Source organism: Hylaeus volcanicus, chromosome 5 (genome assembly GCF_026283585.1).
Source record: "Hylaeus volcanicus isolate JK05 chromosome 5, UHH_iyHylVolc1.0_haploid, whole genome shotgun sequence".
NCBI lineage: Eukaryota > Metazoa > Arthropoda > Insecta > Hymenoptera > Colletidae > Hylaeus > Hylaeus volcanicus.
Window position 1 is genome coordinate 9734444 of NC_071980.1, and position 19196 is coordinate 9753639.

The following is a 19196-nucleotide window of genomic DNA, read 5'->3' on the forward strand; positions in this document are numbered from 1 at the left end:
ATAAACATATCGTCTTATTTTTGTATCTAAATATCCTGTAATCCCATCAAAATATATTTTTTGTAATAATTAGTATTTCAATTTTGGTAAATAATTAACGAATAGATAAAACGATATCGGTATAAAAAATAAATATAAAATTAGATCGATAAGACGCGTTTATAGGAATTAGTTCCATCCATTCTGATCATCCGGTAGAATGTTAAAACTTTCAAATCTGAAATAAAAGACGACAAATTGTAACTTATGATTAATGAAATTAACAATGATTTTATAGAACGCGTACAACTTACTACTTCGTCGTCTGATCCGTCCGATATATCTAGAGTACCATTATTTAAACCTGACGATTTATGTTGCGAATTAATACTCGAAAATATGGAATCCAAACACACAACGGAAAACGCATTGCGCCTCAATATCTTTTCCATTGCTTCTTTTAAAGAATCATACGCTGTTCTCATACTTTGCGGATACTGAGATAACAGATCTGAAAGTAAATCAATCGTAAATCAGTTTTTCCTCGCTCTTTCATTCTTTTTTTTTTATTCGGAAAAATCCAAATACATACTTTTATAATTTGACTGACTCACATCGAAAAGATGAAGGTAAAAGCACATCTGATTGTAAAGCTTCGTTTCTGAAAACTGTAATATAGCATTGTAATTTTTTGACACAGCTTCGAAAACTTAAGAACAATGCTAAATTGTATAACTTACTACTCTGTGTAAATCAGCGTCTCTACATTTCCTGCACGTTGGATATTTTCTATGAAAACCTAGCGGAAGTGTTTGTGTCCTTTCGGCGCACAATGGATTTTCGCACTCCAACCAACCAGCGTAATATTCGGTAACTGATTCTCGCACAGCGAGTACCATTGCGTTCTGTATAACATTAGCGTACATCCACGGTTTTACTGTACAATCTGGATTTGAACATGCAGCTAACGATAATTGTTTACCAATTTGCTGTAAAAAAAATAATATATTTTGTTTTTGAAATAGTCAAAAATACAAACGATAAAAATCTGTAAAAAGAAAAACGTGTTTCTATGATCACTCACTGTTTCGATGACAACATCTTTGAGTATAATCTCAGATTGGCATTTCTCATCTGTACAATTAAATTTCAGGGGAAGACAATATCTAAATCTATCGTCGTTCACTAACAGTGGGATATCGTTGTTCTCTTCTTCGTGTATCAATCTCTTAGATTTATACACATTTTCCAAACCTATTAGAAAATTCTAATCCATAGTATACATTCGAGAACTTATGTAAAATATTCTGATTAACGTAAACTATAATTTTACCTAAATTTTCGGCCAGTAGAACGTCATCGATCCCTTCGATTGGTTCGCAGATTCGTAAAGCGATAGGAAAAACTTGACTCAGTAAATAGTAGCTAACATCTATTTTTAAAGAATCGCTCTTTTTGTATTCGTCGATGTGATATGCTCGCTCAGTTGCAGATTTCTGTGTCCCATCCTAACGCATAACGAGATCTATATATTTAATAAAACCATCGAATAAAAACCGCAAGGGCAATTCTAACGGTAACGAAGAAATACAAACGTCGCATATAATGTACGGAACAGTATCTCCGGCTTTCCACATTCTACCACCTTCTTTGTTTAATCTTAACGCTACTTGCACGTGGGCTTGTTTAGTATCTGGATATTCATTTGGATTTTTCGATAATTGTTTTGTAATAACCAACGACGACAAAGAAGCTTGATTTTCTCGAACGCTTTTCGCGACGTTTTGTAATATATTGAAAATTTGTTCTAATCGGTTTTCGTTCGACTGATCGGAAAGAAGTTGATCCAAAATTTTTCTAAAAATGATTAATAACATTTACAGATGTTATCAACATTCAAATTAATTTAAAAGCACGTATAATTTACTTACCTTCCAATATCGCAAGCTAACTGACACCAATCCCTTCTCACGATATCTAAACCCTTATGTTCTTGCGTTAATTCTATCTGCCCGTTAGGTAATTTTGTCATCGTTACTGCGGCATATTTTTTCTTCTGTAAAAGTAGTAAATAGCGGAAGACACCATCGATATCTAATTCCACTCGTTTATATAATTTGTTCACCTCTTGTTTGATCTAAAAAGCAATTTCACATTTTAACGTCACCGTACGGATGCAAAATAAACAAACCCCTTTTTAAATTGACAGTTTATTATTTACCTTTTTGCCAACAGAGAAAACTTCCTCGTACTCTAATAAATTCGTATTGATCATAATAGAGTCGGTGTCTCCGTATATGACTTCGTAATTCAATTTTTCAACGAGAGTTTTTGTATTTTGCAAAATTTCTCTACCTTTCGCTGCAAGAATATTTAGTATATATACATGCATGTATGTATTCGTTACAATGGTCGTACACTTTTATTTCATGTTATACCTGTAACCAGGGCAGCAAGTCCTTTGGCATAAAATCTACAGTGAGTTGCACCTAAGCAACCATACATAGAATTAGCTGTAAGTTTCAAAGCCAACTGCCTAATATTATATTGCATTTTCAATTCAGGTGAAATATTTGGAGATTTCATTAATTTTTTCACTTCTACTCTGCTTTCGACCAATTTACGGATTTCCGTTGGAATTACTCCAGGCTCTAAGTTCGACTCGGGCAATGACAAATCCTGTATGCGTACATTCGTAAATAAAAACAGAATACGCTTAATCGATGATTAATAAATATATTCACCTCGCTGTCAACGTATGCAGCGCCGGGTACGGTCGTGAAACATAAATTGTACTCTTGAATTATACTAGGATACAAAGAGTTAAAATCCATCAATAAAATAAGTTTGTCGTAAAATCCCTTTTTTGGTTCCAAAACTAGACCACCAGCGTAAGCTGCCTTCTTTCTTCCAGTATTTTCTAATCGTAACACACCGTTAATCGCTTACAAATAATACGAAGTTTAAGATGCTACAAATCTTACCTTTCTTCTCAGCATTTTTCCCCTTTTGTGTAATTCGTTTATCTGGCGTTATATAATGTTTCAAATGGAAAGCATGCAATAATAAGTATTCGTTCCTCTCTGCGCGTCCTGCTGTTAGCGTTCTCGATATAACATTCCCTATATACAGTAAGATAAATATCATATTTAAAAAAAAAGAAAATATTTGCTTTGTATAACATCTTACTACCTCAACCATGTACGAATATACTTCTTACCAGCGATGCATGTAATTTGTAGCGCGAGTGGCACAACATTCAGCTCGAATACAATAGATAGAATATATAATGCTTCCGTTAATGTTATTTTAATTAAATTATCTATTTTATCTGTTGTGCTATAAAACGACGAGCTTTCCCCAGGTTTTATCTCTTTACATTCGCTTTCCTTTTTCTTCAATACCTATGGCAGCGATTACAATTTAATTTCTTTTCTACTAAATATTTGCGAATATTTATATGTCGCGTAAATATTCGTAAAATATTTACCGCTGTACAGAGAGACTGCAAGTCGTAACTTCTGACTTTCAGATTCAATTCTTTAGCTGACACTTGTATATCGCACATAGGACGACCAGCTAACACTTGGTTCAAATTTATCTTTCCCTGAAATAGATTTCTTTATACATTTGTCATAAATATATAGAAAAATGTAACACGGCACGTTCTATACCTTAAAAAGAGGAGGCGCGGTACGCTTCAGTCTTCCAAATCTACTCCAATTCGAAACCTTTAAAGTGAATATCCTGTGCATTAATATATCAAACTGAAAGCCACAATCGTATCCGATTAATAAGTCAGGATCTGTTGTGTTCATTATCGTTAAAAATTCTTCAAGTAAATCCATTTCGGTTTCGAATTTCATTACTTTCGTATATGAAATATTTGAGAGCGTTTCTCGTGCTTGTCGCGGCCAAGGGGTGTCGCGTGGATGAGTGATCACTACATGGAACAATATAATTTTCAGTGCATCGCTAACATTAGATCATAGTCATTAGATTTCTAGAATCATCCAATATATCGTATACTGAAAATAAATATTACGTATTAAATTAAATAAACCAACATACAGCAAAGATGTTGTTGAAATGCTGGTTTAGGCGGTTCTTTATCAACGTGATATTTGTAATGTGTAAGTATTGCGATCATGATTACTTCGTTTTGTTGTGTTTTAGAGTTTAAAGATGTCCGTACATTCAGCGTTGTTATCACTAACGGTGGCAACGACTCAAATTCAGAAGAAACAGATATGTTCTCCATTTTCATGCAATTTACCTGTTTGATAATACGACTTGTCAATTTTTAATATTTCTCTTGCGAAAATAAATTCTATTGATAAATTAAATTATTATACTTTTATTTTGGACCAACTAGTCTGTACGCCAGTTGGCAGTGGGCATTTAATATCTAGCCAACAAGGACCTTTGATATTTCTTTCTATCAGTAGCAGTTCTAAAGAATTTACTGTCGTTCCAAAAACACGCTCAACCGATGGTCCGGTATAATCAGGAGCCATAGCTGGGTAATGCGCAGAATATCTAACTTCCAAGTACTCGGACTGTGCTGGTGTACCCTCTTGTTCGAAAGCATAATGTTTCGTAACTGTACTACAACGAAATTCTTTTATTCCCGATTTGTTTGCAAACTCATTAAATTCTTTATATACATCTTCCATTGTATTTAATTTTGGTTCTTCGTCGCTTTCCTTAGAAGATGTTTTTATCTAAAATTTACGAAGATTATCGTTACTTTAATAAACTTGAAATTTGTAAGAGAAATCTGTTTATAAATATGTACTTATACATACGTGTACTCTAGGAAGAAGATAAATTCTTCGCGGAATATTTTTTACTGTTAAACAACAAGAACAATATGCTTTTATAGATGGAACAAAAACTTTTCCAAATAGATATACAACTCCGGGTTGTTTAAAAGGATCTTCGTATGCGTCCCACCAATAGAATCTAAATACTTCTTCTTTGTTCCCATTAGTTATAAGCGGTAAAGGTAACTCTGTAGCGTCTACGGATACTTCGATATCTGATGTCTGCATTGTAAATTCTGTATCCAATATTTTATTAAAGATTTCAGATTCAAGCATTTCGTTTTCAATGTCCTTATTTTTTGTTTGAATAAGTGGTTTATAATATTTGTTTCCCTTATCGACGGATGGCACTGATTTTTCAACGTAATTTATATTTTCATTTTCGAAATCTGCATTACAGAACTGTAACAGGCGTAACGATTGTAGTATTGGTAATTTATTTTAAAATATGTAACAAGGCAAAGAAAAAAGCTTACGTCGCCAACAAATTGACTAAGATCTTCACTGTCATCTTGAATTATTTGACTGCTGCTTTTTTCCTTAACATCTTTATTTGCATGTACATCTGGCGCTATAGTTTTCAATTGATCTGTAACTTCATCATCTATAATGTTCTGACTGGTACTTTGATCTAAATTAATATTCTTTAATTGACAAGTTGAGACAGTTTGTGAATTTTCATGTTGCTTCTTTGGACAGTCAAATATTCTTAAATCGTCAACATCCGTGTCATTTTGTACTATTTTATGTTCAGGGAAAGATTGCATACTTTTTTCTGTACAAGTGCTTCTGTAATCGTTATAATAACAATTCATTACAAATATTTAATATTCAAAAGCTTATCGCGTATAAAAAATGATTGCTCACGTGTTATTTGCATGAGAAGCCAGCGAAAATTTGTTTCTAGGAGTTCTTGATTCAGGTTTTTTCGGTGTCGCGCTCTTCTTCAAGTCGGACATCAAGTCTTTTAAAATATCATCGTCGTTCTGTCCAACGTCAGCTTTCTTCTTTGTAGGCATATTCATTATCATATTTTGAATAGTTCCTCTCTTTTTAACGCTATCTTTTTTACTCTTCCTTGGTCCAACCATCTTCTGCTTTCTCGCTTCTTGTATACTTTCATCATCCAAATCATCATCAAAAATTTCCCTCCCATCTTCCACGTAACCGCTTTCTCCTATTGAGCGAAATAAATCGTTTGCATCAAAGACATTTAAAATCTTTATAACGTTAACTACACTTATTAATTATAGTTGTTACCATCATCGATGATCCAGTTATCGTGTTGCCTTTTTATTACTGTGCGAGAGTATTCTTTTTCATCTACTTCTTCATAAACGTTTTCCAGTTCATCAACCTCGTATTTGTGTTTACTACCTTTCAACTGTCTCAATTTTTCTAAGGCTGACAGTCTTCCAGTTTTATCAGTTGTTTGTCGCTTAGCTCTACCCGTCGAGGATGCTGAACAATTTTTATTAATAATACACTATAAGTATTTATAAACACATACAAACATTTTGTACATTTTTGTTAGACTAAGAAAACTACATTTCGATATTTGGATCGCATTCCCTAGACTACTATTATTATATATATAACTATAATTACTATAATTATTGTAATATTATAGCAACAAGCATGATAAACAATAAACAAATGGTTTAGAGAATATTTCAAGCAATGCAGATAAATTATTGTCAGAAATACTCACATTCTACGTTGCTCATATTTTCTGTACAATATTATAAATAACACTCTTAAAAGTAAAGTTGTAAACATTCGCAGAGAACGAAGAAGAGAAATTCAGTGGTTTCAGGTTTCAATGGCAGATAAAGTTTAGTAATTTTGGCGGGAGCTCTATCGAAATCGATGTATTTCCAAATATCGATAACTATCGACAGGATTGAGACCGACTTCAGCACAGGCACGAGCACACACGTTGCCAACTTCATTCGACGAATTTGTGTTCAACGATCTAAAAGGTATGCGATGGATAATTCCTCCAGGTTTTGAAAAAAACTTACTTTGTTGCAAACATATATACACTTACTGTCGTAAATATTAGACGAAGTGTTATTTACGAATATAATTTGAATTTGAATTTCCTCCGCTTTGTTTTTTCGTAACGCATGGATCAATCTGAATATCTTTTTGTGTCGTCATTATACTCTTCCACTGTAACTGTACTGGAAAATCATCGAGCACGATTTCATCCTTTGTTGTACCATTTATAAATCTGTTTTGTTTGTTGATAACCAACAACGATACAAAATGTATGTAAACTTTCGTCTCGTTTTGTAATATGTAAATTCGTCGTATTTAATAAATAGTAAACTGTATTATTTTAAATAGTTTATGTTTATTTTAGAAGATAGAAGCACAAATTAATCATATTTTATATTATATTGTACAGCTATTTCTTGTATGTATATCAAATACATATACCAATGGATTTACCATAAACAGAATTTTAAGTTTCACTTTGTTTTTCTCTTAATTTTTAGTTACAATGTCAAAAACACATAGTCCTACTGTTTTTAATGGAGAGGCTGATAATTTTTATGACCCAAATTTTACTTTGGACGTTAATAAAAGAATGCACGTGCCCAAAAGTATCCGTGTGTGTGGCGACTATACAGATGAGGATGTAACTAGGACGAGTGCCTCTAGCTGGAATCAAGTGGCAGAAAAATTTGAGATGCATGTTCCAGACAGAATTTTAGTTGTTGGTAATTATACGACTTGTGCATATATTTACATAATAAAGGTACTGTATATTCTGAGACTTCGATTTAAATGCTTTGCTCGAGCAGTTGTGAATATATTAAGTAAGAATTTTACTAAATGTATGTAGGACAAGAACAACATGTTGGAACAAAGGCACCTCCAAGAGAAATTACATTAGAAAATGCTGTATTACCACCTGAGCCAGGCATGATTAGAGTACAGGTAAATAATAGTTGATGTACATACGCATATGAGTTAAAATAATATGTAATACTTTTTTGTTATTGGTAGACACCTCCACGAATCTTGACTTTGGATAATCACTATTTTCCTGCAGTCGATGAAGAAGAACCAGATTTATACTCGACAGAAACTAAGGATTCGATGACTAGACCTAACGGCCCATACTCTACAGAAATGCAAATAGTTAGACATACTAGGTACTAATATTTATACGTATATCTATAGATTCGAATAATATTCAAAATATAAGCTTCTATTCGTTATTTGAAAGTCATGATCTGTAGAAGGACTTTGCTCATACTTTTTTGGAATTACATACGATATTTCTTTTGTTTCAGAGAAGAAACACCGTCATATAACGCACTCAATGTTTCTCTTCCGCCTAGCGAAGAGATCCAACATTTACGTCGGCAAGTCGGGAAATTACAACGTCGAGTAATGGCTATTGAACTGGATGTGTTACAATGTCAACAAAAAGAGAAAATTTTATATGCTTTCACATTAACATACTTAATTTTTAAAACTTTTTCTTGGTTAACCAGAAATTGAGCTGCCATCAAGTAAATATAAGAGGTTTACATCTTGTGTGAAAAATGGTGCTACTAATCCATATGAATACAAGATGCTTCGTACGAGTCTATTGCTCTGAGAGAAAATGTACAACCAAAGACTCTTCACTGTGGGTGGGTGTAATTACAATGATGTTTCAAATGATTGTATCGTATATGTTCAACGTTAAATTATTAAGAATATTTACATGGAAGTATTATATTCAAATATTTAGATATCTAAATCACAAAGAATGATATCTGTTACTTTCGCGTCTCTTTTATTTTGTATAACGAATTAGGATATCTGTTTTCGATTTAATGTAATTAAGAATTGAATATATACGATACTAATTTTCTAAAGTAATTGAGTCGATACATTTAAATAACATATTTGTAAATCATGTATCGCGTAGTCAAGTGAGTATTAGAACACGAATTCCTCCGATGTTTAAAATCCCATTTTATGTGACAGTTTACGTTTAGTAAAGAGTAATGAGAAACATCAAGAAATACTAGATATACCAATAATAAGTTATAATAGGTAGTTGTACATTTTTTAAAAAAAGGAAAACAATGTTGTGAACTATGTATTCTGACCCATAATTTTCTGCGATTTCTTTTAATTCTATACAAGTGAAAACAATATATCAAAGTGATATATATTAAACAATGATACATTATTGAAACCGACTATTATAAACATTAGAATATTACTAGGTTCGACGCATTTTTTGTGGCCACCATATGTATTATTGTACATTTATATAATATAAATAATTTTAAGTAAAATAAATAGTAAACGTACAATAGTTTTTTTGTATTAATATAAAAATTAGATACTCTGTTTTTACTTATACCCTAAGTACCTTTGGATTACTAAGCTGCAGTATACCTCTGAGGTATACAAACAAAACATTAATTTCACATAATCCTGCGATTGCATGTACTTAACCTTATGTATACTAAATCCAACAACAAGATATCTTTGTAGATAACCATATAGCTTTCGTTAGAATCGAAACGACGGTAACTTAACCTATAAATATTATGTATACGTAATAATCAAAGCTCGGTAATAAAAGAATTAAAAACAAAAAGGAAATGTATAACGATATTATTTAAAGTAATACAAACGAAACTATACTTAAAATCGCAAAGTTATAGCAACCTACGATATGTTTCTATATATGTAGACAGAAACACAATCAAACATAACCTAACAAAACAGATCGATAAGCTTCGTTCGTAAATCACGTGGTTTTGTTTATAGAATTTTTTTCACGTAATGAAAATTCATCTTGAGATCCCATGACCTACCGCAAATGGCGCCAAGTTTAATTTTGTAATGCTTTACTTAATTATTTTTGAATATTTACTATTTGCTCTAGCGGGAATGTTTGGCGATTGATTTTAATATTTCATAAAATATTGCACAGGTATTATACGATGATCTACAACAAAGTGACAAAATTGTTGTTGTGGCAGATTGAGGAAAATCATGGAAAACCCATAAGCTTCTTACTTTAATAATAAATAGTCAAGAAAATCAGTAAGAAATATAATCAGATAATTTGTTTTTAGTTTTGGATAAAATAATGTATACCCATATAATTTTCTAGAAATTGATGAAATTGGTAGATTTTCCCACAGAAAAGATACGTTAATAATTCCTACGGGATATAGGTTCCTGATTACTTCATAACTCAGAAATTTAGTACAATCTACATACAAGTACAATTCAATTTTTTTACTTTGTTGCGAGTGTCTATATATGGTGTGCCATATAGTTCCCTATCTATCTACCACAGAGAATCTTTATTTATGTGTACGACTGTTGATTACGAGAACCAATCAAAACGATCCACGAAAAGTTATATATGTGGTTCTATGAGAGTGGGAAAGCACGAAGCAGTACGTTAGAAGTTTAGAACCAGAACGATCGAGCACTACGAGAAATTGATTCCGTTCAGTATTATATTTAGAAACGATTTTCAGCGAATGGTTCTTTTTTTTTAAATTGTAAAATTATCGTTCCTTTAACGGGAAAGATGTACGGTTTACTAGGTAAGTTTTCAAAGTTGATATGAGTCAATTGCTTCGTGGCTTTTTATTATTAAATTTTGACCGGCAGGTGTATACCATACAAAGCCTTTTGTTTTAATCGTTGTGTCAAATATACACGTTTATTTGGTTTTATAGAAATTCAAATACTCTCTTCTAATGCTATTCGTGTGCAATTTAATATATCTTTTCTATTTGTTTCATTTAGGTATCTTGGTATTAGTTAGCGGAGCCCATTGTTTGTATTCCTCTAATTCAGATGTCATAGATCTCAAACCAAACAATTTTGATAGTCTAGTATTGAATAGCGATAATGTTTGGATCGTGGAATTTTACGCGCCTTGGTGTGGACATTGTCAACAGTTAACACCTGAATACGATAAAGCTGCTACAGCTTTAAAGGTAACATTGTAATTACATTATTCTTGTCCACTTTTTTAAGTAAATTCTTTATTGCTACCATGAATTTTGAACAGGGTATCGTAAAGGTTGGTGCAGTGAACGCGGATGAGCATAAATCCCTTGGATCGAAATATGGAATTCAAGGTTTCCCAACGATTAAAATCTTTGGCGCCGGTAGTAAACCGGATGATTTTAGTGGACCAAGAAGCGCAAGTGGAATCGTCGACGCTGCTCTTAATGCGGTTAGTCAAAAAGCACGAAGGGCTTTAGGTGGAAAAAAGAGCAGTGGAGATTCTAAAGTAAGTGTGATAATGCTATCGCTATGTTTGATAATCTTGAAATATATCGAAGAACGAGATCGCGATTTAATCTAGTTTTTTCGATAATCATTTGAATTTAATCCATAATAAAAGAAACTCTCTATTTTGATTATAGTTCAAAGAATCTAAAGATGTTGTTGAATTGACGGATGAAAATTTCGATAAATTGGTAATGAATTCGGATGATTTGTGGCTAGTCGAGTTTTACGCACCCTGGTGCGGGCATTGTAAAAACTTAGCTCCCATTTGGGCGTCCGCGGCAACGGAACTTAAAGGAAAAGTAAAATTAGGTGCTATCGATGCTACTGTAAATAGAGTTAAAGTAAGTGGTTTCTTTCAAAATTGTTTGTATCTGAAATGGCTATATTTATATCGTTACGTATTTAACAAGATAGTAATGTTACAGGCTAGCCAGTACGCGATAAAGGGATATCCCACCATCAAATACTTTGCACCTGGCAAAAAATCTTCTGATTCTGTACAAGAGTACGACGGTGGTCGCACAAGTAACGATATCGTAAGTTGGGCATTAGAAAAACTGGCAGAAAATATTCCAGCGCCAGAAATAGCTCAAATTATAAGTGAAAAGAGTTTCAAAGAGGCATGCGTAGACAAGCCTTTATGCGTTGTATCCGTTTTACCACATATCTTGGATTGTCAATCAGATTGTAGAAATCAGTACTTGAAAACATTGAACGAGCTTGGAGAGAAATATAAACAGAAGATGTGGGGGTATGTACAGGTTTTAGTTATCGTTTAGTAAATTAACGAATATATCTATATTTCAGATTGTGAAACTCGATATTCGTTGATTTTTGGGTCAATCTTCTCACTGGTCCTATTACAGCTTGGGTATTTCGGGATCGCTAAACCCGTACTGTAGCTAAGTTTACAATTAAACATAGCTACATCCCCTGAAGGCAATATTAATTGTTAATAATATCGTCGACATTTCGATTACTTTATGATGACCGTCTTGGTACTAGTGGTACTAATCATAAATTGATCAAAATATCAACGATATATTATTATTCAAAATTCATGTTTGTTTGTTTGTATGCATACTGAAGATTGTCCTAAAAATCAACAAACATAAGAAGGAATGTCTATCGAGTGATTATATTTCTTGTATGGTTTATAGATGGGTTTGGGCTGAAGCTGGTGCACAGCGTCATATCGAAGAAGCCTTAGAAATCGGAGGTTTTGGTTACCCTGCATTAGCAGTTGTAAATATTAAAAAAATGAAATACTCATTATTAAAAGGAAGCTTTTCCTACGATGGCATAAACGAATTCTTACGAGATTTGAGTTACGGACGAGGAGGCACAGCTCCTTTGAAGGGAGCTCAATTACCCGAGATTCTTGAAACAACGCCATGGGATGGCAAGGATGCTGAACCACCGCAAGAAGAAGAAATTGATCTTAGCGATATAGATCTAGATGAGAAAGATGAGCTGTAATTACGAAAACCAACTTTTCCCATAAAAAAAAAAAGTATGCGCATCATATACATGCATTATTAAAAATAATTCGATACTTATTTTTATATTAAATTATTATTTTCTACTTATAACTGTATAACTACGTATTAATGTACAATAACAATACAGCGTCATCGTAGTAGTATCGGAAATATTTTTTTTTTTACTTTCAGCTGAAACGCATCGTCAATTTGTTATTCGTACAATTGTCCTCAGGAATTTTAAGTATATTAAATTAAGTAGATACCGATTCTTCCATTAAAGTAAATTTTTCAAAATTGAATCTGTTTGCTACAATAGAATTGTGTATAACTCGCAACTCTGAATGTAGTTAAATATCAAGGGACGTGTCTAAATATTTTTAAGCGATTATTTGTACATTTTTTAAATAATAATAGATCGTACGAAGTTGTAAAACTTTATAATAAGAACGAAGTATATACTTCTCCTTTGATTGTATTTAAACTAAAACTTTTTTATGAAAATGTTGTAAACTCAAAATAATTACAGCTAATATATAAGATGTTAAGTGCATTCCATAACATACTTTGGTTCTCCCTACAATGGGACCAAATATTATGGTAATTACGATACATACTGCTGAATCCCTTACGTTTATTTATGATCTCATTATTTAATTGAGTTATTTTAGTCTTCCATCATGGTTATAGGGAAAATGTATATTATTACAACAATGCAGTATGTTTATACATTTATCAATACATAAAACAATCATCTCCTCATTTATACTTAACTAATTGTAATCCTATCTTACGTTTTTGTCAAGTAAATTTTGCAACAAAACAATTTATGTAAAAAAAAACATGTTTCATATTATTCTTCTTATTTTATGTAATTCCTTAACAATTTCATTAGTTACTTAAAATTGTTTAATACAACTTACATTATTGCTTTTCGAAGATTAAGATTGATGTATTCAGGTATATTTAATTAAACAAATCGAATAGTTTATTAAATTAGTAACAATTTATCAATCGATGATTGTTACTTTTTGTTTTGTTATTCAATTCAACAGTCAATTAAAAGTTTATTCTGAATTCTTGCTTTATAAATCATTTTCTTATTCCATAAACAAATTTTCTTTAATTGACTAAAAAAAAAAAGTTCAGAGCTTGATCTTATCAATTAGTTATCGTCACTTTTGTTTATTGAATATTATGAATAGCAGTGTAAGTATAAACTATAGTATTTAATTTAAAATAGTGCTCGAGTAACTTATATGACAAATTATGCGCGTACAAGCTATCGTGTCCAGGTTTATTCTTTCTCGCAGAGAATTTAGAGTCGCTTTTATTATAACAAAATGTACGTTTCCACATCGTTATCTATAAGTTCGAAATTATATACGAGGAGAAAACAAGGTCGCGTACTTTTGAAAGTTTATTTCCGAAGTTAAACGAGGAGTTCATTAAAAGGTTAGAATATTAAATAATTTTACTATTTTTAAGGACAAATTTTCACCTTCTGTTTCTGTTTAATTTATCATTTGTATTTTACGTTTTAACGAATTTCCTCTGCTCATGCTTTCAGCAAACATGGGTACAAAAACATTGAACGACATTCATACAGATATAAAACAATTAATAACAACAATGACTTCGTTTGAGGTAATATTTACTTTAAGTTAATCGATCAGTAATTGATCAGTACTTTTGATAATTTGCATTAACAATTTGTATAATTATAGGAAAACGAAGAAGGATTCAGAGTTTGCGAACGATTTTGTACGATGAGCATTAAACACCATCGATATTTGTCTGTTAACAGTAACACCACAAAAGAAGCTATCAATGACCTGATCACAAAGTTTTCCATTCATGGAAAATATAATGTAGCAAAAAAATTCGAAGAGCTTGTAGATACATTTTTATCGAGTTTTGATTTTGAACAGCATCCACAATATGATTTACAATGGTATTTATTAACTTTCTTGTTGGAATTATCTAAAGAGACTTGTAAATCAGATTTGGAATGTTTAAAGTTAACACGGGGAGAAAATATTTTTAATGCAACAGGTGAAAATGAAAATGAAGTTATAGAAGAAATTGATTGGGCCCAATATTTAAAAGAGGACCAACAACATTTTTTCCACGATTACAAAAGCGATACAGAGAGCGTAAGTATTCTTATTTCTACAGATTACGCAGATGTACTAAGACTTTTTATATAATCTTTTATAGGAATGGTCGGATGATACAGAAGATTCTTCTAACTTAAGTACAAATTTTCAAACACTTACAACCGATACAAATACGGCTAAAGCGCTGTGTATACCAACTGCTAAAGCAGAATTAAGTAAATTATCCGTAGCTTTAAATGAGGAACTTAAATCTAGAAACTGGTTAATGTTAAACATTCAAAATACGTGGTGGAACGAATTGGAACGGTGGGAATATCCAGTCAAGAGTAAATTTTGCGACGCTTATCTTTGTGAAATCTGGTAGATACATTTCTTTTTATATATAAAAAAAAAATGTTCATTCTATATTGTAAGTAATATTATTATGCTAATATCGAATAGGCGTAAAGCAACCGAGACAGGTTTCTATTCGCTTGGCACCCTTAGCGAATATTTAACGTGCAGGGAATTATTATGGATGTTTTATACTCAAGCGCGTATGGTAGTGTTTCAACAAAACGAAGGAGCAGATTTTTCAATTCGTCCTGATATATCCATACCTAGCTTAACTATTGTGAGTACGAATATATAATTTAGTAAAATGTATGTTTTACGTATATATCGAATATTAACCGAAATTCGAGAATAATGTTATTAGAAAATTTTAGGTTGCTTTTAATGGCATTCTTCAACCGTTTTGCAAATATTTTTCTATGATATACGATATAGAACAATTTGGAATCGACCTATATTCGGAACGGGATGGTTTTTCTAAAAAACCACCTTTGACTTATGAAGCGTATAACGCAGCGCTTGAACAACATTTAATCAATTTTAAGAATAAAATAATCGATATTGAAAAGAATCTCATGAAACAAGGTATAGAAAATGTTTTTCTAAAGCGAATACATTTTTTAAAAGTAATAAACTGTTGCTTTTTAGACGACTGTTTTACGCTACTATCTTTATCGACACTTCTGAAAAAACATTTGTGCAGCGTGAAAATTCTGCATGATGTTCATAAAGGAGTTATATCTAATTGGAGAGATGACTCGAATTGGATGTGCGCATCAAAGTTATTGTCGTCTTTGTATTTTGAAATGCAGAAATCGCATAATCGAAAGAGAACAAATATTTGCGCCAGTCTATATTTATCTAGCCTTGCCGTTTATTTGAATATAATTGATACGTGGTTAAGCGAGGGACGATTCGAAGACTGGAGAGAGGAATTTATAATTTACAAGTAAATATATTTGAATATAAAATGAGATGATGGTAGATCGTGATTATCTTTTTCGTTTCAGGTTTTCGAACGATGTAGTTTCGCAAAACAATGAACAGTACGAAGTATTTTCTTTGAGATCTTTGGACGATATATGTTTGGCTGATCCGATAATGCAGTTTTTAATCAAGAAAGTGCAGCATATGGGTCAGAGTATCGAGTTATTGGTATCTTTAGATCGCATTACAGATATATGGCAAATTAATAGCGGAAGTAGCGGTATGCGGTACTTTCAGTTTAACTTTGCTTGTTATCGTAGTTACGACGAATAAAAGTATTTAATAAAGCACATTTTACAGAATTAAGAAGCTCTCTGATGGATGAATTTTACGCTAAACTAGAAATTGAACTTTCTAAATACGGTACAGGCGAACTACAAGAAGAATTACCGATATTCCAAGAGAATGAAATAATCGATGATAAAAACGACGAAGATGTAGAAAAGAATATCGTACAAGAATTATCTGAATTTAATAATCCATTTCTATTGAAAGCTTTAGAAGGCTACATTCCTCCTCAGTTATTGGGAAAAGATATCTCCGATGCTTGCTGCTCTGTCGTTAAGAGTACTAAAGTAAATAGTAATAATTTATTTAAAAGGTACTTCCATTATGAATTTGAAACTTCTGGAAAAAATATTCTTCTTCAAACACAAAGTATCAATTTTCAGACTCGAGAAAGTATCGAATTATATTTTGCCATATAGAAAAATATTAGAAAATATTTTAGCGGATATTTTAGTTTCGCGGTATAATAATGCCAGCAAGTTAGTCAAAAATATAATGTCAGAAGAATATAAATTGGAGTCACATTTAACATTGATGAGATCTGTTTACATGATGGAAGCAGGGCACATAATGAGTACATTTTATCAGAAATTGTTCCACGAGGTATAGTATAAAATATTATGCATAGTATGCCGTATATTTTTTTCATAAATATATATATATATATATATTTTTTTTTTTAAATGTAGATCGAAACTAATCAAATGTGGTGCAATCCTTACTTCTTATCGTGTATTCTCGAGGAAGTTCTATCCCCGTGTTGGCCAGATTCAAGTTCACGTTGGTCTGTTACAGTTTGTAGTACTAATACAAATCAAGTATTAGTGGCTGTGGATAATATAACGTTACACTATGCAATAGGTTGGCCTATTAACATTATATTAAACGAAAAAACTTTCGTAAAATATAATGAAATATTTAGGTTTCAATTAAGGCTAAAATGGGCTTTATGGACATTGAACAATTTGAGATTCAGCGGTAAGAAATATTAGAAAACTTGCAATGTATCATGTTTGATAACATACTATAAATAATGATATTTCTTATAGATTTGGAAGGTTCAAAGTCAATGCGTAAAAGAAACAAATTGGAACAATTTCATATAAGACGCATTGAAAGTTTGCGATTTTCTTTATTACACGCAATTAGCTCGATACATACATATTTATCAGGCCAAGTGCTGCAAAATTTAAGTCTCGTATTAGAGAAGTCGTTAATGCAAGCCGATAGCCTTGACGTAATCATATCAGGTAAAATGAATTTATAAAGAAATAAATCGACGCGCATATATAGATGTACGATATCTTTGTTGCTAATACTTTGCTAATTGCTAATATTTTCAGTTCATAACGAATATTTGCGAAAAGTTCACGAACACTGTTTGTTAACAGCAGAGTACGACGATCTAATGGTGACTGTAAATAATGTATGTATGCATATTGAATACTATTATGAAATGTACACAAATACACAATGGTATCTGTATTTCAGCTAATTGAAATGTGTAGCCATATTCGAGCTCGATGGAATCATAAAAATTTGATGTTTGCCAGCGAGGAGTTAGATGTATTAGAAAGCAGTTACGCTAAATATCACACGTATCTCGCTATGACATTGCACAATGCTATACAAAATAAGGATGCAAATTACTGTAAGTCAGAAATTCTCTTAACAGCATTGTACAATATATTTCAATCTGATACTCCCAAATTGAGTAGAATTCTTCGAAACTATGAGAACAATAAATTATAAGATTATCAAATAAAAATAATAATTACTTTGTCATACGAAACAAACGATAATAAGTATCATCATCGTTTTAAGTTTTAACAGTTCCTACTAATCGAGGCAAATATATATATATTTATATGCACAAATGCATGATAATTAATTCAACATATTTTTTTTTTAATTGGTTTGTTCACAGTGACTGGTTTAAGCTCAGCATTTAACTGCAGTATGTCGTGTGCTTAACACTAATAAGGTTTCACACTATATTTTTTAAACGCAATAATAAACGGCATATCTATAAGGAATAACTTTGTAACAATCAAAATTGATCAAAATTCGTATTATATGAAACTAGTCATTAACAAGGAGAATGTTGTCCTTACTAATGCTTCGCACCCCTTTATGTTAAAATTCTCGCAAACTGCACTGTCTAATATTGTTTACATTTAAAGTAAATGGATTTGTATCGTAGAATAAACATCGACATTCTTTCTATCCTAATATTTGAACATTCGTTTCCCTATATTCCAAAATCCTATCCAATTTCCATGAATTCCTTTCAGATGATTTAATGCTTCAATATCAATTTAATATGCGAAATGTGTACATAAATAATGAAGCATGTTCGTTCGATAACCTGAGTCGCAGTTTACTAATTGAAGTAGCATACCAATATTTACCTCCATCAGGTTTGCCTGTTCCTATTCCAAAATTGATACATAAAACGGATTGGTACAGAAGCAGGTAAAGAAATGTATAGTTTAACCTTAGAACTAACTGTTACATAAGTTTATTAAACGTTATTATGACTTTTGTAATAAGTTTCGATATTACTTTGATCAAAGACAAAATTTTCTGTAGAACACTCGTTAAACGTAATAAATTTGAATTTTTCAGTTTAAATTCCGAGTATTCTTTACCCAATGAAATTAGTTTAAGCGAATACGAACAAACATTTTCATACATACGTTGGTATCAATTGGAAGAAAATATTGTTACGTTTAATTTGTCTCCATATATCTTACATCGCGAAATCGAAGATATTATGAGCAGTGATAATAATATAGACGATGATAACACCGAGGTGCAATAGTCGTAATTCAATGAAACTAAGACACGAAGAAATTTGATGAAATGGTAAGTTACTAAAGAATGATATTGCGTAT

General features: G+C 31.7%; 4 protein-coding genes across 7 annotated transcripts; 3 read left to right on the forward strand and 1 right to left on the reverse strand.

Annotated features, from left to right (window-relative positions):
- Positions 1-64: 64 nt before the first annotated feature.
- On the reverse strand, positions 65-6667 carry LOC128876918 (DNA polymerase alpha catalytic subunit). The gene is made up of 22 exons (XM_054123743.1): positions 6517-6667; positions 6066-6266; positions 5673-5982; positions 5282-5594; positions 4788-5207; positions 4335-4703; positions 4051-4255; positions 3654-3922; positions 3470-3586; positions 3200-3383; positions 2964-3101; positions 2724-2899; positions 2418-2658; positions 2201-2340; positions 1911-2116; positions 1575-1836; positions 1313-1487; positions 1064-1233; positions 720-968; positions 572-647; positions 294-490; positions 65-217 (listed from the first exon to the last, which is right to left on the reverse strand). The coding sequence occupies exons 1-22, from the start codon at positions 6530-6532 to the stop codon at positions 212-214; spliced, it is 4440 nt and encodes a 1479-aa protein (XP_053979718.1). The 5' UTR covers positions 6533-6667; the 3' UTR covers positions 65-211.
- A 53-nt stretch (positions 6668-6720) lies between these two features.
- Positions 6721-9524, forward strand: LOC128876932 (transport and Golgi organization protein 11). Of its 2 annotated transcripts, none has more exons than XM_054123769.1 (5): positions 6721-6787; positions 7310-7534; positions 7660-7754; positions 7824-7972; positions 8114-9524. In XM_054123769.1, exons 2-5 carry the CDS (start codon positions 7315-7317, stop codon positions 8322-8324), a joined length of 675 nt encoding a protein of 224 aa, XP_053979744.1. In that variant the 5' UTR covers positions 6721-6787; positions 7310-7314; the 3' UTR covers positions 8325-9524. The 2 variants fall into 2 exon arrangements, with proteins under 2 accessions (XP_053979744.1, XP_053979745.1); XM_054123770.1 differs by lacking the exon at positions 6721-6787 and adding an exon at positions 6794-7078.
- Positions 9525-10218: 694 nt separating this feature from the next.
- LOC128876928 (protein disulfide-isomerase A6 homolog) lies at positions 10219-13113 on the forward strand. Its single transcript, XM_054123759.1, has 6 exons — positions 10219-10390; positions 10596-10789; positions 10864-11088; positions 11225-11431; positions 11516-11841; positions 12251-13113. The coding sequence occupies exons 1-6, from the start codon at positions 10375-10377 to the stop codon at positions 12567-12569; spliced, it is 1287 nt and encodes a 428-aa protein (XP_053979734.1). The 5' UTR covers positions 10219-10374; the 3' UTR covers positions 12570-13113.
- A 680-nt stretch (positions 13114-13793) lies between these two features.
- LOC128876920 (gamma-tubulin complex component 5) lies at positions 13794-18880 on the forward strand. Of its 3 annotated transcripts, XM_054123747.1 has the most exons (15): positions 13796-14026; positions 14142-14218; positions 14299-14727; positions 14792-15051; positions 15133-15304; positions 15399-15609; positions 15673-15973; positions 16035-16231; positions 16312-16612; positions 16683-16902; positions 16989-17277; positions 17349-17549; positions 17643-17725; positions 17791-17950; positions 18227-18880. In XM_054123747.1, exons 2-15 carry the CDS (start codon positions 14147-14149, stop codon positions 18271-18273), a joined length of 2943 nt encoding a protein of 980 aa, XP_053979722.1. In that variant the 5' UTR covers positions 13796-14026; positions 14142-14146; the 3' UTR covers positions 18274-18880. The 3 variants fall into 3 exon arrangements, with proteins under 3 accessions (XP_053979721.1, XP_053979722.1, XP_053979723.1); XM_054123746.1 differs by lacking the exon at positions 18227-18880 and having other exon boundaries at positions 13794-14026; positions 17791-18220; XM_054123748.1 differs by lacking the exons at positions 13796-14026; positions 14142-14218; positions 18227-18880 and having other exon boundaries at positions 14436-14525; positions 14627-14727; positions 17791-18220.
- Positions 18881-19196: the final 316 nt, after the last annotated feature.

Coding starts and splice junctions, on each gene's coding strand:
- LOC128876918 (XM_054123743.1), bottom strand. Junction 2,117..2,200: donor TTTTCTCTGTTGGCAAAAAG/GTAAATAATAAA, acceptor ATTGCTTTTTAG/ATCAAACAAGAGGTGAACAA. Junction 1,837..1,910: donor TTAGCTTGCGATATTGGAAG/GTAAGTAAATTA, acceptor AATCATTTTTAG/AAAAATTTTGGATCAACTTC.
- LOC128876932 (XM_054123769.1), top strand. CDS start 7,315: ATGTCAAAAACACATAGTCCTACTGTTTTTAATGGAGAGGCTGATAAT. Junction 7,535..7,659: donor AGACAGAATTTTAGTTGTTG/GTAATTATACGA, acceptor AAATGTATGTAG/GACAAGAACAACATGTTGGA. Junction 7,755..7,823: donor CAGGCATGATTAGAGTACAG/GTAAATAATAGT, acceptor TGTTATTGGTAG/ACACCTCCACGAATCTTGAC.
- LOC128876928 (XM_054123759.1), top strand. Junction 11,089..11,224: donor AGAGCAGTGGAGATTCTAAA/GTAAGTGTGATA, acceptor TTTTGATTATAG/TTCAAAGAATCTAAAGATGT. Junction 11,842..12,250: donor TATAAACAGAAGATGTGGGG/GTATGTACAGGT, acceptor TATGGTTTATAG/ATGGGTTTGGGCTGAAGCTG.
- LOC128876920 (XM_054123746.1), top strand. CDS start 14,147: ATGGGTACAAAAACATTGAACGACATTCATACAGATATAAAACAATTA. Junction 16,232..16,311: donor AATTAATAGCGGAAGTAGCG/GTATGCGGTACT, acceptor CACATTTTACAG/AATTAAGAAGCTCTCTGATG. Junction 16,903..16,988: donor ATCAGAAATTGTTCCACGAG/GTATAGTATAAA, acceptor TTTTAAATGTAG/ATCGAAACTAATCAAATGTG.